Source organism: Ovis aries, chromosome 4, assembly GCF_016772045.2.
Source record: "Ovis aries strain OAR_USU_Benz2616 breed Rambouillet chromosome 4, ARS-UI_Ramb_v3.0, whole genome shotgun sequence".
Classification (NCBI taxonomy): Eukaryota; Metazoa; Chordata; class Mammalia; order Artiodactyla; family Bovidae; genus Ovis; species Ovis aries.
The window spans coordinates 118,202,693-118,228,233 of record NC_056057.1 but is presented as its reverse complement, the minus strand read 5'-3'; the positions used below and the strand labels follow the sequence as shown (position 1 = coordinate 118,228,233).

At 44.6% G+C, this 25,541-nt stretch overlaps 1 protein-coding gene across 3 annotated transcripts in view; it reads right to left on the bottom strand.

The window, feature by feature from the left end:
• Nucleotides 1-25,541, bottom strand: part of DPP6 (dipeptidyl peptidase like 6) — a 980,810-nt gene that overhangs the window by 271,103 nt on the left and 684,166 nt on the right. For all 3 annotated transcript variants that reach the window (XM_027969056.3, XM_027969054.3, XM_027969055.2), the window contains exon 4: nt 10,934-11,028. In XM_027969056.3, the coding sequence (XP_027824857.2) occupies nt 10,934-11,028 (95 nt within the window). The remainder of the gene's footprint in view (nt 1-10,933; nt 11,029-25,541) is intronic.

Here is a 25,541-nt window from a genome sequence, read left to right as displayed (position 1 = left end):
GACGATGACGCTCGACAGCCAAGAAAAGTCTCCCGGTGGCTTCCCAAGCCGACTTCCCTCTAACCTTGAAAACGGACCATTCTGTGCACTTTGATGCATCATTGAATTTTGCATTACGCTAAGCTGATGCACCATTTTGCATCTGTAATCTTTATTTTAGTCAATACGAGGTGGCCTCCAGGAGCAATCCTGTGACATGCCACGGGGGACCACAGGTATGAAAATGCATCTGAAGCTGGGCACCCTTCTCAGTCTCGAGGTGATGGCCTCTGTCCCCCTGGATCCCCCCGGATTTGTGGGTGCAAACGCTGCGGCTGTATCCCTTATGCAATTTAAAAATAACTTTGTTTGGAATTAGGCAAAGCTGAGTTCAGCTCTCGGGAGTCCCAGTTAACAGCTATGTTACTCAGAAAAAATTATTTTAACCTTCATAAACTTCAGCCTTATCGATAAAATAAATAGTAAATGTTCCCACTCACAAGATTCCTAAGGATTTCAGTTAAATAAGATAATATACCGTGTTTTACTTCTTGTCACACTGCGAGCAATCATCAGTTGATTTATCCTGTGTAAACCTCGCACATCCTCTTCCTCAAAGTTTCCCTGGCCGTCCGCCCACCTGGCCTGACGTCTCCTGACCGAGATCTCTGACTTCCCTGAGATGGCCCACTCTTCCACCAACAAGGCTCGTATCCCCTGGACTACCCAGACCTCTGCTTCAGCTCTCAGCTGCCTGCGCACACAGCATCTCCAAGTCTTCCCAGTTCTCCCTCCACAACATGACGTAAATCCATCCCATCCCATTTCTGCTGTTCTCCCTCCATTCAGGGCGTCATCTCTCTTCATCTGGACCTGAAGCAGCCCCTGGGGACTCTTGACCTAGAATCTTTCTCTTCTCCAAATATCCTCTCATACTGGAGTCTAGACTTACTTTCCTAAAACACACACTTGTCCTTGAAAATCCCATCCATTCCAATCTCCGACAGAGTAAAGAGGACCCACAACATGCGACTTGCTCTTTTCCAGGACTTTTAAGCCACAGCCTCCCAGGCCCCTCCTGGACAAGCTCACCAGGTCACGACTTCTTGTCACGGTCTGCCAGAACCCTCTGACTCCATCTATTCACGCTGTGAGGATTCCACTTCCCACTAGTTTGCAGACCACAGTCGCCTTCCAGGGGTGGCCGAACGCTCCCTCTTCAAGACCTCATCTATTGTCAGGGCCAACACCATTTCCTTCTTCCTTCCTTATTCCCGTCCCACGTGGGACCTCAACTTGGAGCACATTTCATCCAGATGTTGACTTCTTTTATACCTGGGCTGAAAGCGTCCCAGAAGCAGACACTGTTTTTTATGAATCCGGTATCCTGCCAGCCACCCCCTCGTGCAGCCCAGGGTCTCGCTCAGAGAAGACTCCTCCTCAAGGTCAAATGATGCCGTGCAGCGGTGAGCGCAGAGCGGCATCAGCCTAGCCTCCCCTGCAGAGGAACGGGTCTGGGCAGAAAGACGAGGCTGCGGCCGGATGTCTTTTCAGGTCTTTTAAAAACACAAGTATTGACATAACATATTCTACTCACCTACGTTAAAATTAAAAGCAGGAGAGGGAAGGATTGGGAGTTTGGGATATATATATACATATATATATACACATACATATACACACACACATACATTCCATGGGGCCGCAGAGCTGGACACGACTGAGCACACACAGAGACAGAGGCATGTGTGTACATATGAGAGTGAAAGTGTTGGTTGCTCAGCTGTGTCTGACTTTGTGACCCCCACGGACTGTAGCCCACTAGGCTCCTCTGTTCATAGGATTTCCCAGGCAAGGGAGGGGGTTGCCATTCCTTTGTCTAGGGGATCTTCCTGACCTAGAGATTGAATCTGGGTCTCCTGCATTGCAGGCAGATGCTTTACCATCTGAGCCGCCAGGGAAGCATATATATATATATGTATATATGTATGTATGCATGTTTGTATATGTATGTATACATGTATGTATATTTGTATATTTGTATATATGTATGTGTGTATATATGTATACATACATGTATGTGTACATGCACGTATATGTATGTATACATGTATGTATGTATACATGTATGTATATATATAACTGAATTGCTTTGAGGTACAGCAGAAACTGACAACATTGTAAATCAACTACATTTCAATAAAAAATTTTAAATAGAAACAAAGAAAATAAACATTGGAAAATAGTTTAAAAAGTTAAATGATACAATTTATAAAGTTAAATATATACAATCATGTACAATCTAAAAAGTTAAAAACAGAATGAAAATGAGAATGAAAATAAGTGAAAAACACTTCTGTCTCTTGTTCTATCTTGTCACATGAGAGGCGGACAAAGGAAGGGAAGAGAGGGAGAAACAGTAAAAGCAACTATCAGGAATACAAAGGATGGGGTCATCTGAGACCCCAAAGGAAAAAGGAAAAACACAGAAAGACAGAGCGGATGTGCTGAACCACGCAGACACGGGAAGAAATACAGAATACACAGAGGCGTTGCGGACCACAGCCATCTACAGCATTCTTGCAAAACATGCTGACTTTTAAAGGCCGCCCTTTTGTCTGTAGACTAAAAGTTTTGACACCCTGAGGCCGGTCTGGTCAGAAGCCAGGGCTTGTGGTCACTCTGGGGACAACAGGCCAGCTGCCCCGGCCCCACCAGCCAGATCTGTTATCTGTGAGAATAGTATGTCTTGCTGCTGCCAGATCTTCCCGTTTTTAGAGCCAAGCCAGAAATGTGGACACTGAGTTTGTACAAAGCTGCTCCGTGGGCCAAACAAAACCTTTCCCTGGGCACATCAGTGCCAGTGCTGACCGTCTGAATTATGGACAAAACAAGGCTGTTCCTCCGTCACGGCCCTGACTTGGGGCCCAGTTTAGTCAGCTCGGGGCAGAAATGCTTGCCGGGCACGGCCGGCCCCACCATAGACGCAGCCTAGCTGGGGGTCTGGTGGCATCAGTGCAAGGAAGAACCTTCTGGATTTCCTTGGCCATTTCTCTCCTGGAGTCTGGAACGGCTCTAAGAACACTTGTAATTATGTCCCTCCCTGTGGGGAGTTAGAATTCATTCATTTTTAGAGAGATAAAAATTCAAATTCTACTGTCTCATGATGATATAAAATCAAAGAGGAAGAAATTGAAGAAACAAAAAGGCTTTTCATTTAAATGCTAATCCAGCAATTTAAATAAGTAATTAAAATGAGTAGATCAGTAATTAAACAAGTAAAGACATAAAAAGTTGAGAAAGCCTAACATAAGCGTAACAACAGGATATATATATATATTTCTATTTGCTTGTTTTTCTCTTCCAAGTGTTTCCAGGAACCATCTATAGCTCTTCCATATTCATCAATGGAAGAAATCTAATGTCTTTGGAATGTGAGGTTGAATTTTTAAAAATCTGATTAAAGTTACTGAGTAAATGGCATTGAAACAGCAATTATGGAAATCATCACACCACAAAATAATGTACCAAATTTCACCACCCAGTGAGACGAGCTACTGTCAGAACTCGGTGTTGACTTCCCAGCCTTCTCAGGGTACACAGACGATGCTGACAGGTGTTAACTGAAGTGCATTCTTCTGTGTTTATTTAGTAAAACATCACAAACATTTTTGCATTATTTAATACTCTGTAGCCTTCATAACTATTATTTTAACGGCAACATCATGTTTAATTAATTAGTCAGTTAGGCTGCCTTGGGTCTCAGCGGGGTCTTAGCCACGGCATGAGGCCTCTCTAGCCATGGCCTGTGGGTCCGGCAGTTGCTGCTTGCCGGCTTAGTTTCTCCGAGGTATGTGGGATCTTAGCTCCCCAGCCAGGGATGGAACCCACGTCCCCGGCATCGCAAGGTGGAATCTCAACCGCTGGACCATCCAGGGAAGCCCCTTTAATTTACCCTTACTTACCAACTGAGCTACGAGGGAAGCCTAGTTTTACTTGCTTACTGATCTCATTTCTCAAGCGTCACGTCTTTTCACTATTTCAAGAAACGTTTTAGAAAATTTACTTATGACAAATTCCCTGGAATGAGTCAGAAGACGAAAATATTTTTGTTAACCTTGGATGCATCGCTAAGTTGCTTCCCAACACCTGGAACAATGTAAGTAATGCGATGAATGCCGGTATCCACGGCACTGCTCTTGGCTGACCGATGCTACTGCAAGTGCAGACAGCGTAAAAGGATGAGTGCCGCAGGTAACACGGAGGCCTGTGCTGAACCAGCCTGCTGGACCCACAGCTCATGAAGTGGAGGTCAAGTCACAGCTGTCTGTGGACTCTCTTGGTTTCCTCACGGAAGAAAGGGAGGGTTTGAATAACACAATCTGCAAAGACTACTTCCGCTTTAGATACTGAAATCTCAAGCAGAGGCTCTCTGCTTCCTGTGGAGCATTTTTGCACTATGATGTTTTAGAAGAATTGGAGAGATGGTGGTGAGTTTCTGTAAGAATTTCAGCCCCTGTGAAATTTATGTTATTAAGCCCATTTTAAATGCACTTGCACTGGAGAAAGAGAATCAGTGGGATGACTGTGGCAATTTCTTGAAATAACACAGCAATGAAGTTTGCACACTGATTGACTGCTCCCTTCAGGAACAATTTCTCTGTAGCATGCAATGCTGTTTGAAAGTGCTTTTCCCGCAGTAGAACGTCTTTCAAAACTGGAGTCGGTGCTCTCAAACCTACTGCTGCTGCTTCATCGGAAAGTTGGAGGAACGCACTAAATTCTCTGTTGTTATGTCAACCATCTTCACAGCATCTTCATAGGAGTAGACTTCATCTCAAGAAACCACTCGCTTTGCTCATCCATAAGAGCAACTCCTTATCCACTCAAATATATCATGAGATTGGAGCCATTCAGGTGCATCCTCAGGCTCTACTTTTAATTCTAGTTTTCCCGCTGTTTCCGCACCTGCCGTTACTTCCTCCACTGAAGTCTTGAACCCCTCAGAGTTATCCATGAGGGTTAGACTCGACTTCTCCCAATCTCCTGTTAACACTGGTGCTTTGGCCTCTTCCCATGAATGTTCTTAACATCTAGAATGGTGAGTCCCTTCCAAAAGGTTTTCAATTGACTTTGCCCAGATCATCAGAGGAATCACTACCTATGGCAGCTATAGTCTAAGGAAACATTTCTTAATGGGCTTAAAAATCAAAATTACTCTTTGATCCATGAGCTACAGAATAGTTGTGTTTGCAGGCATGAGAATGTTAATCTTGTTGTACATCTCCATCGGAGCTTCTGGGGACCAGGTGCTTTGTCAATGAGCAGTAATATTTTGAAAGGCATCTTCTTTTCTGAGCAGTAGGTCTCAATAGTGGGTTTAAAATATTCAGTAGACCATGTGGTAAACGGATGAGCCATCATCCAGGCTTTGTTGTTCTATTTATAGAGCACAGGGCAGAGTGGATTTAGCCTAATTCTTAAGGGCCCTAGGACTTCTGGAACAGTAACTGAGCACTGGCTTCAAGTGAAAGTCATCAGTTGCATTAACCCTCAATGCCAGAGTCAGCCTGTCCCTTGAAGCTTTGAGGCCAGGTATTGACTTGTCTCTATCTATGGTCTTTGATGCTGTCTTCTTCCGACAGAAGACTGTTCCACCTATCGGGCTGGCCAAAAAGTTCACCTGGTCCATCTGCTGGGATTCTGGCCAACCCAATAAACTGAAACTGTGTGGCTTACTGTAGCCACCTTCACTGATCATCTTACCTAGGTCTTCTGGATGACCCAGCTCCTACATCAGCACTTGCTGGCTTCACTCTGCACTGGATGCTAGGGAGATGGTTTCCTCGCGCAGACTTCACAAACCAGCCTCTGCCAGCTTCAGACTTTTCTCCTGCAGCTTCCTCACCTGTCTCAGGCTTCAGAGAACTTTAGAGTTAGGGCCGTGCCTGGATTAGACTTTGGCTTAAGGCAATGCGGTGGCTGTTCAGATCTTCTGTCCAGAACATTAAAACCTTCTCCACGACAGCAATGAGGTTATTTCGCTTTCTTATCACTCGTGTGGTCGCTGGAGGAGCACTTTCACCTCCTTCAAGAACTCTTCCTTTGCGTTCACAACGTGGGTAAATGGCCAGAGGCTTAGCTTTTGGCCTGTTGTGGCTTTTGAGGAGCCTCCCTCACTACGCTTCACCACTTCTGACTTTTGATTTAAAGTGAGAGGCCTGGCATGTGACTCTTCCTTTCACTTGAATACTTAGAGGACCTTGTAGGGCCATTAACTGGCCCAATTTCAATACTGTTGAGTCTCAGGGAACAGAGAGACTGAGAAGAGAAGGTCAGGGGAATGGCTGGGAGTGGGGAGCAGTCAGAACACACACAACATTTTCAATTAAATTTGCTTTCTTATACGGGTGCTCCCCAGGGTGCCCTGCAAAGAATTACAATAGCAACATCAAAAATCACAGATCACAGTTCCCCATAACAAACAGAGTGAAAAATCTGAGGTACGGTGAGAACTGCCAAAACGTGACAGAGACACACGGTGGGCAAATGCTGTTGGAAAAATGGCACCGGAAGACCTGGTTGACGTAGGTGCCCACAAACCCTCAATTTGTGGAAAAAACACAGTATCTGCAAAACTCAGTACAATGAGGGCTGCGTGCACAGAATCCACGTGAAAGCTGGCTTAGACTCTATTTTTAGAAATTGGAGGGAATGCACTTGCCTCATTTTGGGACACAGCCTAGACCCAGCTCCTACAGGGAAGGGGCTGGAAGCCAAGGATGCTAATTCTCCATCCACCACTACTGACCTAGTCACCCTGGGTATCTCTATTTAGAGCTGCCACTGGCTCATCCTGCCAGATCCTTGATCCGCTGCGGCTCTCCCACAATCCTGAGCCATGTTGACTGACGCTCACATCTCAGTCTGCCACGTCTGTCTTCTCATGTGGTCCAGAAAATGCTCCTGGGAGGTGGGAGAGGATGCACAGAGCTTGGACAGCTGCCTGAAGGCCTCCGGCTCCTGAGCAGACAGCAACGCCAGCATGGGGAGGAGCTGGGTCAGGACCCGCCCCCATCCTTACCGCGCTGATGCTCCGGGAGACCGACGGCTTACTCCTGCTTTGTGAACTTTTATGTTCATTCACACAATACACAGTTATGGAGCACCTACTGTGTGCAGGTCACAGTGCCAAGCACCGTGGAAGAGACAAAACTCAACCAGGCAGAACCTGCCTCTGATGTGCTCTGCAGCTGAGCAGCACAGGTCCCCGGCTCCCAGACAATGTGCTTGTGACTTCATTTCCCATAGAAATCTAAAAGGAATGCTTCAAAAGTATTCAAAAAATCGGAAAGTGAACCAAGATTTTTTTTAAAGATTTTTTCAGATGTGTACTAAATTTTTAAGTTTCTACTTAATTTGTTACATTGCTTCTGCTTTCTGGTTGTTTGTTTATTTGGTTGGGGGGAGGGCTGCAAGGCATGTGGGATCTCAGCTTCCCAACCAGGGATCAAACCTGCACTCCCTGCATTGGAAGGCAAAGTCTTAACCACCAGGGAAGTCCCCTGGCCAAGATATTTTGGTAAATCCTTCCTAAAGTCAATTATCATGTCACATCAAATATGACACACTACCAAATAATAAGGATCTGAAAATACCGATCAGAAAATAACATAAAACCCCAAAGAATGCAAGTAAGTGCAAACCAGGATGGAATTACCACAGAATGCTAAATGTCTCCTTGAGCTCACAGCTTAAACTATTTGTGGAGTTCTGAAGTATTTCATGATCTGATTTCTACCATTTGAAGGTGTGAGAAAGGACAAACGACCTCCTTTTTGTTAAAGGAAGTTGTCTGGGGGGCAAGTGAGACCCCTCCAGGTGAGCCCAGCACAGCGCAAGCTCTCGCCTGCATCACCATCAACGATCTGGAAAGCCCTTCTGCTGGACTGGCTAGTGTGAGTTGCATTCAGTCTCATCCCCGTCCATTGATCCATCCCGGGAAAGAGCCCGTCACAGAAGCCACGGAGCCAGGACGATGCTTAAGGCCAGCGGGCTGGGGTACCCACCCTATGTGACGGTACCTGTGAGGCTGGGGAAGGAGGATGAGGTTAGGGGTCAGACTGCAGGTTGATAGTCTGAACTGACCCAGGCATTCACTGCTTCACGTTCATTTCTCCACTGGTTCTGGGTTGTTTTAAGATAAACCCAAAGATTACAGGTAGCCTCCCAGGCAGCACAGTTCTCTCTCTCAGCTTACCTTTATCACTGAAACAGTCTCAAGCTTCCGAGTTTCGAATAAGGAGAGACTGCTTGGTGAGCCATCATTGCAGAGGGAAGAGGGCAGATCAGAGGAGTCACTGCCCTGTGTTCCTGCTCTCTGCAGCCCACGCACCCTCCCGGGAGCAGACGGTCCCTTGGCCCCAACCCTCAGAGGACTGTGCTCCCCTTTCTTCACGTTTGCTCATGAAAACACACAGGGCAGACAGCCATCTCAAGGCTGGATCGTTCCATCGGCTTTAACTTGCAGATGGAGGCGCTGAAGAATAAGAAGTTTAACTGGCTCAAAAGAACTTAAATCCAGAGCTTCTGTGTTCTAAATGAGGATGCAGGCTGCCAATGACTTTTCCTCTTAAGGTCCGTCTAGTGAAAGCTGTGGTTTTTCCTGTGGTCATGTACGGACGTGAGAGTTGGACTATAAAGAAAGCTGAGCACCGAAGAATTGATGCTTTTGAACTGTGGTGTTGGAGAAGACTCTTGAGAGTCCCTTGGACTGCGAGGAGATCCAACCAGTCCATCCTAAAGGAAATCAGTCCTGAATATTCATTGGAAGGACTGATGCCGAAGCTGAAACTCTAATACTTTGGCCACCTGATGGGAAGAACTGGCTCATTTGAAAATACCCTGATGCTGGGAAAGATTGAAGGTGCGAGGAGAAGTGGATGACAGAGGATGAGATGGTTGGATGGCATCACCGACTCAATGAACATAGATTGAGTAAGCTCTGGGAGTTGGTGATGGACAGGAAGGCCTGGCGTGCTGAAGTCCATGGGGTCACAAAGAGTCAGACACGACTGAGCGACTGAACTGAACTGAACTTATCTGAGGTCTGTTTATAGGAGTCTTTACATGCAGCTTTGAGCCAGGAATAAACTGGCTTGATCATGAACAGTATTAATCAGAATGTATGTATACCTTTGGCACTCAACAGATGTTTCTGATGTGAGTGGATAAATGACATGTTAAGAAGAAATTTAATTATACAGGATACGCCTTCTGATGTTCAAGGAAAGGTCTTCCCCTTTTTCTCTACCTAAGGTGTTTTCCAAAGTTGCTTTATTACTTGACTAAAACAACTTCAGTTACAATGCACGGTCTGTCACAAGGCATTGATCTGAGAAAGAGAAGGCCCTTCCTAGTCTTCCGTAGCTGTATGGACAGCACCCGCTGTCAGCAAACCGATGTCCTCACTGGAAGTATCGCCACTATCCTGACACTAACACGTACTTACCCTCACCAACAGTCCCATTCCTTTCTCCTCTCGATTATTATTAGAAAACCATTTCTGCAGCTCCTGTATTTTTAAGTGAGTTGAATCAGCTTTTCTAAGGGCACTCATTCTATCACAGATGGTTTTTTAACACAAAGAAATGCAGGCACATTCATTCTTTCTGGGTCAGGTCCTACTTTGCCAGAATACTATTGAATTCAATAAACCTGTCGTTTTGGGAATTATACCGTCATACAGCTATTCCAGGCCTCCCTCACCTCCGCAAAAAGTCTCTGTAAAGGGCGGGATCCATTTCATTCTAAACACCACTAAAATGCTTACTTTTAAAGAACAAAAGAAAAGAAATGAAAAGTGTTGAGAAGGCAAGCTTTGTGTTCAGGAGAAGGTGGGGCAGCATTTGTGTGGGTGGCGGGATGGGGCAGCACAAAGATGGAGTGGTCCTCTCATCCTTTCTTGTCTGGGATGGAGGCTCCAGGGACCAGCCTGAGTCCTCACCCAGGGTCCTCAAGCTCACTCCCTTGCTGGGCTCAGGATCCTTAGCTGTAAATCCAGGCAGCTCTTCCCCTGCCCCTCGCCCCCTACCCCCACCTGCCACTGTGGGCTCTAATCCCCAGATCCCAGAATTCCAGGATTCCTTGTGTTTCTCATTCACACCAGATGCTTGTTATGACCATTCTGACTGCAAATTCTTGGTCTGTTTCAAGTCTCTCGTTTAACAGACTTGCCTTAGTTTCTTCCCGTGACTTCCTTTCAGCATATCGGACAAGAAAAGGATAGATTCCCTAAAGCTGAAGATTGATTCCTTCTAAAAATGAGCGTGAACATGTGTGAAAAAAAAAAAGAGTTGATGCTCTTTAAATTGATTTCTGGTACATAACTTCAGTCAATTCTTCAATAAATACCATTAGCTGTACAAGGGCTCCAAATCTTAATGCCATTATCTTTGGGAAAACAGGTATTCCCAATGATGAAGTACTGGCATTCATATCGACTCCGTCCTTGTTCCAAAGCATAAACATCACTTCATGTCATTATAGAGTAAGTACTGTCAGTCCCTAAGTTAATACGCCCTGTGCACGCGAGGATGCGTTTTTTAAAAAATGAGATCGAGCAAGCCATCCTGAAGTATTCTCTGCATTACCCCCAATTGTTCTGTAAATGTGCGAAGCCTTAGGACTCGCCTTTCAATTATATGTGATATGCAACACTTGTTTCCAACACCTGCAGAGGAACTTTCTGGGCACTCAGAGAAAGCATGCTTTCAGCTTATTAAATTAGTGTGGTCTCAGTTTCACATTATCTTCAGCTGCTCAGTCTGTGGTCTTATAAATTTATTGCTTCTGCTTGGCTATACTGAAAGTTGAAACCTAAAGTCATTTTCTGGTTTATTGACTCGAAGGCGGGAAAACTGAAATTATCCTGGTCATTAAAGGGAGTACTTACGATTTTTTTGCCTTCTATTAACACCGTAGAAGTATTTGTTTCAACATTCCGCAGTATCACATTTCCTTTCTGCTCTCTGTAGATGAATTCTTTATCTACAAGAGAGAAAATAAAAAAGAAACATGAAACTCCAAGGAACTCACTACCTCTTGGTAGACATTTAGGTAAAATGAACTGACCCAGTTCCAACAAAAATATATCCTGTGTTTCATTGAAGGATCCATTAAGTATGGTGAAACATATTCAGCGCCTTTTCATATAACTGCACGTGAAGCCTCTCTCTGAATCGTTTCTCCTGCTCTACTTGTGCAAGCACACACCACCTTTAGAACATTCTAGAATTTTTTGGAGTGGGACACACAAATGAGCAGATTATGGAACCTTCTACCCCAAGAGTTGGAAGGTGGCTGGTACTAAAGGGCTTGATTCCCTGCGTCTGAAACGTTAGGGTGAAATCTACATGTGCCCATGTTAGGGTGAAATCTACATGTGCCCATGCGCAAACCCACATCTGCATCCTGCAAGACTGCTTTCCTTTGGCCCACAGCTCCCTTGGCTATGTCTGGAGGAACTGGCAGTTCGGGAGAATCCCAGGGACGGGGGAGCCCGGTGGGCTGCCGTCTATGGGGTCGCACAGAGTCGGACACGACGGAAGCGACTTAGCAGCAGCAGCAGCCCTTATGTGTATCTCCGCCTCGATACGTTGTATCTTCAGTGACACTGGTCCTTTGTAAATCAACTGAGATTCCAAATATCCCCTTAGAAATGGAACTGATGAACTGATTTGCAGGGCAGGGATAGAGACACAGACAGAGAACAGACTTTGGACCCAGCCGGGGAAGGAGGGGGTGGGATGAACCGAGAGGTAATATACATGAATTGACACACATATGCTGCCATGTGTAAAACAGCCAGCCAGTGGGAAGCTGCTAAACGGGCGCACGGAACTCAGCCTGGTGCTCTGTGACTCCCTAGAGGAGTGGGATGGGATGGGGGGTGGGGAGGATCAGGAGGGAGGGGTCATGTGTGTATTTGCGGCTGATTTACATTGCTGTGTGGCAGAAGTCAACACAATATTGTAAGGCAGTTATCCTCCAGTTAAATATTAAAAAATTAATAGAGCAATTTCACTGAATCATACGCATGTAGAGGTGTGTGTGTGTGTCTGTGTGTGTGTGTGTGAGTGTACAGGCATGTAGGCATGGGGGTCTGTGTCTGTGTGCTGTGTACACATACTATATAAATGAAAAGGTGCAACCAGTCCATCCTAAAGGAAATCAGTCCTGAGTGTTCACTGGAAGGACTGATGTTGAAGCTGAAACTCCAATACTCTGGCTACCTGATGCAAAGAGCTGACTCATTTGAAAACACCCTGATGCAGGGAAAGATTGAGGGCAGGAGGAGAAGGGGACAACAGAGGATGAGATGTTTGGATGGCTTCACCGACTCGATGGATATGAGTTTGAGTAAACTCCGGGAGTTGGAGATGGACAGGGAGGCCTTGAGTGCTGCAGTCCATGGGGTCGCAAAGAGTTAGACACAACTGAACTGAACTGAAACTTTCTGAAAAAATAGTAGGTGGACAGGAGGCAGAGCACACAATGGGAAGAAGAAATAATAATTTGGAGACGGGGATTGACGTACGTGCACTACTCTACGTAAATGAAGACAGCGAATAAGGACCTACTCGATAGCACAAGCAGCTCTACTCAAAACTTCGTAATAACCTAAATGGGAAAAGAACCAAAAAAAAGCGTGGATATAGGTATGTGCGTGATTGATTCACTTTTCTGTACAGCTGAAACTAACAATACTGTAAACTAGCTATACTCAAATAAAATCTTTTAACAAAGAAAGAATACTAGCTCTCTGGGTGCAGGGGGTGACGCTGAGCCAGTGTGGAGGCAGAGGCATTTCACACAGCAATTAGCTGATAAATGGAAGCACTGTGCGGACAGGACTGATTCCAGAGGTGTTATCACTGCTACGCCTTTAAAATCGGGCTCCACAGAATTACACCCTTTTCTTTTTTATCCCTTTCTTCTATCTGCTTTGCCTTTAGTTTCTCTTCTTCTTCTAGTCTGTTAAGATGGAAGCTTAGAATTTTGGTTTCATTTTCCTTCCTTTTAGTAAGGCTATTAAAGCTAAAACTTCTTCATGCATCGTATTACTTACATCTGACAAATTTTGATATGCTGAATTATGTTATTATTCACTTCAAATTACTTCTAATTTTCCCTGTAAAATCTGCTTGGCCCAGTGATTATTGAGAAATATGTTAATTTCCAAATATGTATTCTGGTCTTCTTATTTTTTACAGATTTTTAAATTCACTGGATCAAAGAATATTCTGCACATGATTTTAGCCTTTTAAAGCTCATTAAGACATCTCTGTGGCCCCAGACATGGTCTATCCTGGTAAATGTACTGGATGTACATTTAATGAAATTTTTGATATGATGAGTTTGGTCTAGAATTTCTTTTGGGGGGGTGTGTGCATTTGTTTTCTACTTCTCTGCTTCTCGTTTTCCTCTTTCCTGTTTCCTTATTTCCACTTTATTGTTTGAATAATTTTTACAATTTAATTTTTCCTATTTTTAGCTGTATTTCTTTGCTTTTTTTTTTTTTTTTTAGTGGTTGTCCTAGAGATTTTAATATGTACTCAACTTTGCAGCATCTACCAAGGGTTAATCATGTGCTACTTCTCATAAAACACACTGTTGAAACCTCTCAGGTTTCAGGTGCATATACAGTCTCATCCTGTGGTAACTGTTGTGTGTGTTTCATCGATACTTGATACATTCCACAAGACAATGTTATAAGTATTGTTTATAACAATATCATAGCTTATAAAGACATTAAGAAGAAAAAGCAAAAAAAAAAAAAAAGGAAAAACATTGTCCTTCGTATTTATCCACTATTTACCATTACTGATGGTAATAATTTTATCAAAAATATGAGTTTCCATCAGATATCATTTTCCTACTTCTTAAAGACTTTTCTTTGGGATTTCTGATCATATGAATTGCTGGCAACCAATTCTTTTAACTCTTTGTCTAAAAGTCTGTTCCTTTAGCCTTCATTTTTGAAAGGCCTTTCTCGTAACACAGGTTGTCTAGGTTAGTTTCTTCTCTTTCAGTGGAAGTTCTGTCCCCCCTCTTCTGTCACGACGCTTTCTAATGAGGAGCCAACTGTGCCCTGAATTCTCTCCCTGCGTGTCATTTCTGTGCTCTTTCGCTGCCTTCCAGGCTTCTTTGCTGTCTGTGGCTTTCAGCGGCTTGAGGCCGATGCGCTTTAGAGGGGGCCTGCTTCATGTTTCTTTGATGTTTAATGAGCGTCTTGTGTCTCCAAATCTACATCTCCACCACATCTTCAGCTGCTTATTTCCCAGACAATTTGTCTACTCCTTTATCTGTCTCCTCTCCTTCTGGTATTCCAATTTCCCATATACTGGGCACCCTGATGTTATCTAACAGCCTCTGAAGCTCTGATCATTAAAGAATTTTTTCCTCTCTGTTCACCCTGAATCATTTCTATTGGAATCATTTCTATTGATCTCTCATCAAAGTCACTTTGTCTTTGCTCTGTGACAACTGTTTGACTATCAAATCCACACAGTGAATTTAAAAATTTTAGAATTTGTGTTCTGTTTAGGAATGTCCATTCAGTTCTTTTTATTATTTCTATTTTTCTGCTGAGGTTTTCCTTTGGGATTTTCATTTATTAAAAACACAATCATGTTAACTCACTGGGGACAATTAAAGAACCTTACAAAATCCTTGTCTCTCAGTTCCAAAATAAGGTTCATTTCACGATCAGATTCAATTACTTTTATGTAGAGAGTGTCTTCCATTCTTTCTTGGTTCTTTGTACCTAAGGTAATTTTTCATTATTTCCTAGACGCCATGAATTGAGTTCTGGACACTGGGTTTTGTTGTTGTTCAGTGACTAAGTCGTGTCTGACTCTTTGTGACCCCATGGACTGCAGCACGCCAGGCCTCCCTGTCCATCACCAACTCCCAGAGCTGCTCAAACTCATGTTCATTGAGTCGGTGATGCCACCCAACCATCTCATCCTCTGTTGTCCCCTTCTCCTCCTGCCCTCAATCTTTCCCAGCATCAGGGTCTTATCCAGTGAGTTAGCTCTTCACATCAGGTGGACAAAGGATTGCAGTTTCAGCTTCATCAGCAGTCCTTCCAATGAATATTCAGGGTTGATTTCCTTTAGGAACGACTGGCTTGATCTTCTTGCAGTCCAAGGAACTCAAGACTTTTCTCCAGCACCATAGTTTGAAAGCATCAATTTTTTGGTGCTCCGCTTTCTTTACAGCCCAACTTTTCCTGGGTTTTGTTGATATTCTCCAGTGACTGTTGTCTCCTTTGCTATAGCAGGTAATTTCTTTGCTAAACCCGGATGGCCAACTTTGTCTTTCCGGAGAGCAGCTCCACTCTCAGCTCAGTTATTTTGTCTTCAGTAGACCTGCTGGCTTCTCTTCACACATGTGTGGTTCTTGGGTCAGATGGAGAAAATACTGTACCTATACTTTCAGTTTCATTACTTCCAGTTCTACCTTACCTCATCACTCTCCTTTTCTTAACTTTTAAGTTTGACACGGAGCTTGTTAATTTCAGCATTTCTTCTTTTCTAATATAATCACAACCTCTATAAACGTTAATTACTTCTTTGAGTTTGTAACTTTTAATGAGTAGAATAGTATTTTCACTACTGCTTAGCACTATGCATTTTCAGTTTCTGTCGAGATTTTGTCTTCAACCTGTTACTGAGAACTTCCAGTCTGCAAATGTATGCAAAGCACCCTTATTTACTACCAGTTGTCAGAAAAATCTGCATTATTAATTCTTTGAAATTTGTTGAGACTGGTTTATGGACTGACACACGGCCCACTTTTGGAAGGGTTTCTGGAGAGAACACATTATTCTCTAATTGTAAATGCAGGGGTTCTATATGTGGTCATAAATTAAGCGTGTTACTTGTCTCATTAAATTGACTCTCACTTAGCTAATTTTTTGTGTGCTAGGTCTTTCCTTAAGTATTGAAATTTTCTAGTAGAATGATGTTTTGAGTAATTCTCTCCTGCGGATCTCCCAAATAGTGCTTTATACAATTTTTGACTATTTTATTAAATTAATGCAAGTGTAGAAATTTCCTATCTTCCTGAAGACTTACAAGTTTTATTTTGTAAAATAAAAGTTTTTATTTTTCTCTCCCTAACAATGCTTTTTAAAGATAACTTCTCTTTTGCGTGATAGGATAGGTGAAGTCACAGGATGCACCTGCTATTGCTCACCTGGAGTCAATGAGATGATATACGTAACACACACAATGTGTTTTAAACAACGCCAGGCTCAAGGTGAGCCCCTTGGTGTATGTCAGCTGTCAACAGTATTTCAGAAAAGGATTTGGAGTCACCTTTGTCTCCTTTCTTAAAAAATTTTTCTGGATCATCCCCGTGCGCCAGCCCCTTGGGGTGGGAGGTGGGAGGGGGGTTCAGGATTGGGAACTCATGTACACCCGTGGCTGATTCATGTCAAAATATGGCAAAACCAACACAGTATTGTAAAACAAAATAAAGTAAAAATAAAAATTAAAAAAATTTTCCCTGAAAGAACTGTTTACATTCCATTAATAAATGTTTTTATTGGAATTTTAAATTTTTATTATTTAAAAAATTTTATACAATTTTAAAGGTTACATTCCATTTACAGTTAACTACGAAGTATCAATTGTATTCCCGGTGTTATACAGTATTAATCAGAGAAGGCAATGGCACCCCACTCCAGTACTCTCGCCTGGAAAATCCCATGGGCAGAGGAGCCTGGTGGGCTGCAATCCATGGGGTCGCGAAGAGTCAGACACGACTGAGCGACTTCCCTTTCACTTTTCACTTTCATGCATTAGAGAAGGAAATGGCAACCCACTCCAGTGTTCTTGCCTGGAGAATCCCAGGGACGGGGGAGCCTGGTGGGCTGCCGTCTATGGGGTCGCACAGAGTCGGACACGACTGAAGCGACTTAGCAGCAGCAGCAGTACGATATTAATAGAGCCCTAAGCCCATCTTAAGGCCTTCCCTGGTGGCTCAGACGGTAAAGCGTCTGTCTACAATTCGGGAGACCTGGGTTTGATCCCTGGGTCGGGAAGATCTCCTGGAGAAGGAAATGGCAATCCACTCCAGTACTATTGCCTGGAGAATCCCATGGGCAGAGGAGCCAGGTAGGCTACAGTCCATGGGGTCGCAAATAGTTCTTACCTCCCACTCCTAGGTTGCCCCTCCGCAGCCTGTGACTCCTGTTTGTCCCTCATTCTGGGCTTCCCTGGTGGCTCAGATGATAAAGAATCTGCCAGCAATGCAGGAGACAAGGGTTCAATCCCTGGGTCAGGAAGATCCCCCGGGGAAGGAAATGGCAACCCACTCCAGAGAATGCCTGGAGAATCCCATGGACAGAGGAGCCATGGGGTCGCAAAGAACTGGACATGACTGAGCAACAAACACTTTCACCCTCCCAACACTCTTCCCGCCTCCTGCTCACCCTGCCTCTCTCGTGCGTCACTTCCGATGGTCCTGCCCAGGGCTGGGCGGCCGTCACCCCCACCTGCGCTGCTGCAGGGCCTCCCAATGGGGCCCTCCGTCCTATCTGGACCAGGTCACACTTGCTTTTCAAAACTTTTTTCCCTGGCTGCTTGGCCAAGACTACTTTGGCCAAACATCTTAGTCATATCCTGGCCTGGGTTTCTCTTCTCATTTCAAGTTTCCCACCATCCCCATTAAGCATCTGAACAAGTCCTGCCTGCCACTCCTCTCTGAGGCTTCCTGACGCAGTGCCCTTCGCCCGGCCCTGCCAGGGTCCGTCTCCCCTTCGGGAAGTTTCTCGTGCCTCTGCCGGGCAGAAAGCCCTCCCTGTCTGCTGGCCCTCACCTCGTTCACCCTGCTCTGTGCTCACCGCAGCACACTGCTTACTTGCTACTAACACTCGTCTCTCCCACTAGCGTCATAATTCTCAAGGGCAGAGCCCACACCTATTCGATTTTTCTAACTCTTAGCATAACGACTTTATGAAAGTAGCTGCTAAACAATGTGTGATGCACTTGACAAATTCATTGCATCTCGAGTCTGAGTCACCAGACATCGAAGATGCTTGAGGAACAATAGGCAGGACTCCTGGGACAAGAGGGGGCGCTCTGGGCCGAAAGAAAGATGGCTGTGGGCTGGGGTGGTTTTCTCGACTTATACCTTTTGTGCCTCTTTGTGAGATTCTGTTACAGCTGTTTCACTCCCAGCTCTGTTACAGAAGGAGTTACATCTTACATCCAGTAACAGGAGTGCATCTGAATGCCTTGAGGACACGGGGAAAACAAAAAGCCATGCTCAACAGGGACGCCAAGAAACACACGGAGGTTCTTAGCAAAAGGCTTCCCAAAGAAAATCTCACACATGAGCACCCACCCACTGGCTGGTTCTTCACATGCTAACTACCCAGTGCTTTGCATTTAAATCAGCAACTTAGTTGTCCTGTGTGCTTTAGGAATTCTTCAAAGCTAGAAAGGTTAAAGAAATAAAGCTGCATTGGTAGCTACCAGAGATGGTTATTTTTTATTTTGTTTCCCCAAATTGTGATACAAAAATATATAGCAATGCAACAAATTATTTTACGTGCTCAGCCAAAAATAAGATAAAATTCAGTCCTTCACTTTGAGTATAACGTGTGTGTGTGTTAATTGCTCAGTCATGTCCGACTCTTTGCGACCCCACAAATTGTAGCCCGCCAGGCTCCTCTGTCCATGGGATTCTCCAGGCAAGAATGCTGGAGTGGGTTGCCATTCCCTTCTCCAGGGGATCTTCCCGACCAAGGGACTGAACCCTGGCCTCCTGCATTGCAAGCAGATTCTTTAGTGTTTGAGCTACAGGATAATATATAAGCTAATTTTATGCTTTGCATACTTTTGCCTAATAATGCTACATTACTAGCAGTTTTTGAAAGTCTTATCCATGGTGAAAATGTTAAAAATGTATGGCATTTTATGGTGCAATAGATTTCTTAAAAACGGAGATAATTTAGTTGTCTTTGCCAAGTACAATTTGTATATGCTGATTGGATTTGAGGAGCATATGAATCCTGATTATATCAATATCACAAAGAATCAATGCATAGAAATAGCTTTTAATTACTGAAACAACTAGCGTACATAATAAATGTAGTAGATTTGATTTTTCTCATGATTATCTTCTTTCAGTTTTCAACAATGCTGATAGAAACAATGTCCTTTCCAGTTATTGCCTTTTTTCTCAGATATAATTTATTTCTGTTCATGTATATTCAAATCATACACAGCATGTTGTTGTGCTGAGTCGTTTCAGTCGTGTGCGACCCTGTGACCCCATGGACTGTACCCGCCAGGCTCCCCTGTCCACGATATTCTCCAGGCGAGAACACTGGAGTGGGTGGCCATGCCCTCCTCCAGGGGATCTTTCTGACCCAGGGATCGAACCCAAGTCTCTTGCACTGGCAGGCGGGTTCTTTACCACCTATGCCAACTGGGAAGCCCCTGGAAACCAAGGAAGTTGTCAGGGAAGCTATCAAATTCTGTTAGGACCATGACAAATGGCTCAGAAACCAACTTCAAAAGGCTCTGTTAAGGAAATTAAATACATAGTCTTGTTCAGGCTTCAGAGACAAAGAACAGCTCTCTGACCTTACTTCTAACCTGCCTGGATGCTGCTGCCCCGACTCGGAGTGCCTGTGAGTGACTGCCGGCTGGGAGGGCAAGACTTGCATAGATAAGATGGAGGGGGAATCTTGAGATCCCTGAGCCCCTGGGGGGGGGGGGCCTGGCCAACCGAGTCCCATGCGTAACAACAGGCCAAGGTTTACACAACAAACAGCATTAACATGAAACCAGGGCAGCGATTTGTTCACAGGTGGATGATGATGTGAGTTTGTGTCCCGGGACTGATTATAAGCAGGAACCGTGAGCTCCAGTCTCTGAAGTCTCACACGAGGAGCGGACGTGCTGCCTGGGGCCTTTTCCTAGTTGGGGCTCCAGATGTGCTGTGGCGCGGGACTTCCCAGGGCTGTTTAAGCCTGGATGTTGGTCAAAAACCCAATTTGGTGATGTGTCCTCTGCTTTTTCTATTTCTCTTTCCTTCCAATGTTAGTGTATTGAAAGTAAGCTAGATAATTCTCTAATAAATATCTGTACTATCTATTTGTATAAAACAAACCGTTTATTTTGTTAACAAATCCTTTGAACCTGAGACGAAAGTGAAAACTTTCGGCAAAACGGGCTCCCATCAGCTAAGAGCGTATTGCACCAGACTGAAGCTCATTAACGCTCCGTACATTCATGAACTTAGAATGATATTTCAAAAAGAAACAGCTAATGCAAGTGGTCATCATTAGAAGATGCTTATAAATCAACACACTACTGAAAAACTGGTAAAGAAAAAAGGAAGCATTGAGAAAATTTCCCTTCTTTCTTATACCAGCTGTATCACTGGGCAACCGAATTATAGATAAGGGGAAGTTTCATGCTGTGGGAGTATTCCAGCTATTAAGTGGAAAAGGCTGATGGAGCTGGACTGTCACCATTGTGCAGCCCCTAACGAGCTAAGGCGCCGATCAGCTGGAGCTGCTACCACAGGAGAGCAACCAGCAGCAGCGAACCGCCTCGTCGAGGAAGCACACAGCACTGAGTGCTGCCAACCGAAACCAAAACCAAACCCAAATGCGGGCTGCTCTGATCCAAACAGATGATCCCCAGGGACCCACGGCACAGCACGGGCAGCGCTACGCAACTGTCTGCAAGAACTGAAACGGGGAGAGACTGTGAAAAGGCACAGCTATATGTGAAGCCCTAACCCTAAAAGAAAAAGAGCAAAGTATCTGCTTCAGTCACGTCCGACTCTTTGTGACTCCGTGACCCCATGGACTGTAGCCCACCAGGGTTCTCTGTCCATGGAATTCTCCAAGGGAGAATACTGGAGTGGGTAGTCAATTCCCTTCTCCAGGGGATGTTCCCAACCCTGGGATTGAACCCATGTCTCCTGCACTGTGGGCAGGTTCTTTATCACTGAGCCACCAGGGGCCAGATGACTTAGGGTTGCTGCTGCTGCTGCTGCTGAGTCACTTCAGTCGTGTCCGACTCTGTGCGGCCCCATGGACTGTATAGTCCATGGAATTCTCCAGGCTAGAATACCGGTGTGGGTAGCCTTTCCCTTCTCCAGGGGATCTTCCCAACTCAGGGGTCGAACCCAGGTCTCCTGCATTGCAGGCAGATTCTTTACCAGCTGAGCCACAAGGGAAGCCCCAAAATACTGGAGTGGGTAGCCTATCCATTCTCCAGTGTATCTTCCTAACCCAGGAATCGACTTGGGGTCTCCTGCATTGCAGGCAGATTCTTGAGGTCATTGTAGATGGATTCTTTACCGTCTGAGCCACCAGGGAAGCCCCTGATGGCTCAGACGGTAAAGAATCTGCCTCCATTACCCTAACCCTAACTCTAACCCTAGGTCATCTGTCCAGAAGCTCTGGGGGAGGGCTGCTTTTTAACTTGTGTGTTTAGGTCTGAAGTAGCCAAAGGGTTCTAAAAAATTGAAAAAAAAATTTTTTTTTCTTTTTTTTTTTGTATTCTGGGTTTTTTCTGGTTTACATCACAAAAATGTCACAAGGAGGCAATGTGGGCTCAAATCTGTCTTTTAAGAGAGCAAGCTTTTCTAAATCCACTCCTTAAATGCTAACAGCACTCATGGTCCCCACCAGCGAGTACACAACCCAGACAGCATGATGCTGAGACTCTGAGACTTGACCCTGCGGTCTGGGGCAGGCCCAGCTTCATCTGCAGCACGAAGTGAGGTGTAGACTGGTTCCGTCTGGCTCAAGGGCTCACATAGCCCTCCTGATCCAAACCTGCAGCTCCCTGTCTGTGGCAGGACAGCCTGACCACTTCCTGCAGGATCCTGAGAACGAGGATAAACTAGGGCTGCAGGCGATGCTTCCCTTCCCCCTTTCAAGAATGAACCAGGGACCGGTGCTCTTTACGCTGGAGGGTATCGGGAGGCATTTGCTTGGGAAACAGAACTGGCTTGTCTGGGGGAGGAGATGGGGAAGTGGATGGATGCAGAACAGTGGGCGATTAAATTCTGTGGGCTTCAAATTATGATGAAATGACACCGCAAGACCCACTCTTACAGCTTGGGTAATTACATCGACAAGTCCCTTCCAACAAATAATGGTCTCAGCTTGGAAATTACTTGGAAAGGATCTACGTTTCCAAGATGACAGGAGTGGCTCTAAATTTCACTTAGTTTTCATCACAGGATCTGAGATCGCCCAATTTTGTCTTTGATGAATGGATGGCTCAGACAGCTTCTAAAAATCTTTTAAATGTTCATTCCTCTTACGGGGAACAATTTGTATGTGTCTCCCCAGCACCATGTTCAGACTTTTAAACAGCTTATTATACGGCAATCTTACCAAAAAGCAAAAAGCACTTCTTTCTGTATTTAACGCTGTCAAATATTTCTCAGCAAATTCATTTCAGTACTGTGATCAGCTACATACTTTTTTTTTTTTTACCCTTCTCTTCAGATCTTACTGGATCTCACCTTAATTTGTGAGCTAAATAAAGTCTTTGACAGATGTTTATTTTATATTAACATAAAATCATGAGCCTCGTGATTTTTATCTCTAAAATACTCTTCTTCAATAAAGTTCTTTATTTGCAAGATATGGACACCATTTCACAGATAGGCTATGAAAAGAAAATCACTGAAATACTTGAAATGTAATTTTGGCTATCAACTTGTTTAGAAATAAGCCAACTTACAGATTAAATATCACTATTTTTCAGAATATTAAATTGTATCAAAATAAGATATCTTCAAAAGTCCTGAACCATTAACGGATTATGAAATTCACTGGTCAGTGAAACATGTTGTCTCATTCCAGTGCCATAGCTTATTAGTAAATCAGCAGTTACTTCTCAAAAGAGCAGTATTGTTCATAGTTCTGTGGGCTATCACTTTAGTCACAATGGTGAGAGCTGAATCAAGGTTAAATTGTCTGCATGATTTCATCAACAGAGATTTGATGACAATAGCTATTTTCCAGTAAAAGTATAGAAGACGTTTGTGGAATAACCTAATTGTCAGCAGACTTTACGTTAAGGAAGAAGACTATTGCAGAAAGTAAACTCAGGTTCACCCTAAATGACTATTATGGAACAAATTAGCGAATAGAAGTACCTACAGGTTGAACTGAAATGACCACCTTTCTTTATCCAGGCATCCATGAGAAGAATCCACCTTCTACTGACAAAGACGAAAGACGGGCTGAAACACAGATCTGAGTGTCTTCCTTCAAAAGGAAAAATCTGATGACAATGCCAAGGGTAGCAGACATACTGCTGGGAAAAGCTTGGAATAGGAGTCTGGAAATCTGGCTTCTATTTCAGGCGCTGCCACAGACTTGTATGCCATAAATACAGAGTGAAAGTCTTGAAGCAGTGTCGTTGAGGAAATACAGCATGCGAGACTCTCCTCTCCTTTTTCATACCTGCCAGCAGGAAGGCTTTTATGATGGCTGGAGCTAGAGCAGCCATCCTGGACCTTCTGTGATCCTGGAAATGGAATATAAGACCCAGACAGACAGAACACAGGTCGTCCCTCTTGACTTTGATTCGAGAGAAAAGTGAATTTAACAGACAAATAAATTTCTATCTTGTTTAAACCAGCACTGCTTTCATTTTTCTGTTGCTCAGAGATGAATCTAATGGTAATAAAGACCATATCTAATTTCCGGGTTTAGGGACAGAAGACTGCCTCTAGCCCCACATCTGTGTCCTCCTGAGTCAGGCTACTTTATCCCCCAATCTTTCATTTTCAACATTAAAATGCCTTACTCTTCAGAAAGGGCAGCTGCTAATAAAACCTGAGATTTGTCATGTGAAGATATTTTGAAAGAAAGAAAAAAATAAAGGAATAACTCAGATAAATACAGGATGCTATTTCCATCTGCATCAGTCATATCTTTGAGAAGGAGAAAGGGTTGTCTTCCTACATGACATCTGTAAACAAATGTTATGAATGACATTCCAGGAGAACTGGGGGTAGAATCCTATTTTAAAGAGCTTGTCTCTGCATAACTCTTGTCCTTCTGATTTTGAGCAAAAATATACAAAATAAAAATATAAGGAGCAGGCAGGGTGATACCTATAAAGAATGAAGAAAATTGTTTCAGCCTCTGTCTATTCACTGGGGTGGAAAGGCGAGGTAACAAATGATTAGCGGTTCTTTCACTCTCACGGGGAAAGGAGGCAGGTACCTTTGAAGGAATCACTCACTCCGTCTGACCTGCTCATTTGCAACTGTCAGGCCTGAAAATGCCTGATTGCACAGTGGACACCAGCGGGCTGTTTCTAGCAGGCGTGCCGTGTGTGACAAATACGATCTGCCAGTGGCAGGCCTCTCTCCAGGCTGAGGGGTCGCCTGGGCCTGTCTGCTCAGGTAGACGGGGAAGCCTAATTAGGTGCTCGAGGGGCTGCTGTGTTGAAGAGGTTCAGCCCAGCTGCCCAGGTTTCTCTTCCAAGAGCGTGAGAGCTTGCAAGCTGAGTCGCTTCAGTCGTGTCTGACTCTGTGACTCTATGGACTGTAGCCTGTGAGGCTCCTCTGTCCATGGGATTCTCCAGGCAAGAGCACTGGAGTGGGTTGCCATGCCCTCCTCCAGGGAGTCTTCCCCACCGAGGGATCAAATCCAGGCTACTGCATTGTACGCAGATTCTTTACCACTGAGCCACCGGAGAAGCCTCCTCCTCCAAGTAAGGGCCTCCCAGGAGTCCCAAATGACATCGTCATTATAAATCCACCTCTTTCTTCCGACACTGCTCTGACCAAAGACCCTCTCCCTTCCAGCTCTGAACTGCAGAGAGTTTGCTGGGATGGTTAGAGAAGATCCAGCCAGTTAGAGCCAGAATCAATCCATCTGAAAGCTGGGGGTGCCTGGGTTGTGCCCCTGAGCTTCTTCGGTGGAGCACCTGTCACAGACCAGTCATTAGCGTGTCCTCGTAATTGCCGGCGAGGAAGCCCCTGCATTCACCGCGGAGAAGTGAGAACATGTCTCTGAAAGAAGACAGTTAACCTGAAGTGCTGGACAACTCCCACCTCTACTAGCGATGAACTGTGCAACCTTACACAGATTATCGGACTTTCTGTGCTTCAACATTCTCATCTGAGGGCCGTCCCTGGCGGTCCAACGTCTAAGACTCCAAGTTTCCAATGCAGGGGCCAGGTTCGACCTCCGGTCAGGGAGCTAGAGTCCACACGCCACAGCTAAAGACGCTGCCTGTTGCAACCAAGACGCAGCCCAGCCAAATAAGGAAACACTAAAATAAGATGACCATCTGAAAAAAACGCGGGTATGAATACCACCTAACACGACGTTAGGATAATGTCCACGTTTAACTACTAAGTACTACCGAGTTCTACTAGCAGTATCGCGCTGTGTGCTAAGTCGCTCAGTCCTGTCTGACTCTTTGCAACCCCATGGACTGTATTCTGCCAGGCTCCTCTGTCCATGGAATTTTTCAGGCAAGAAT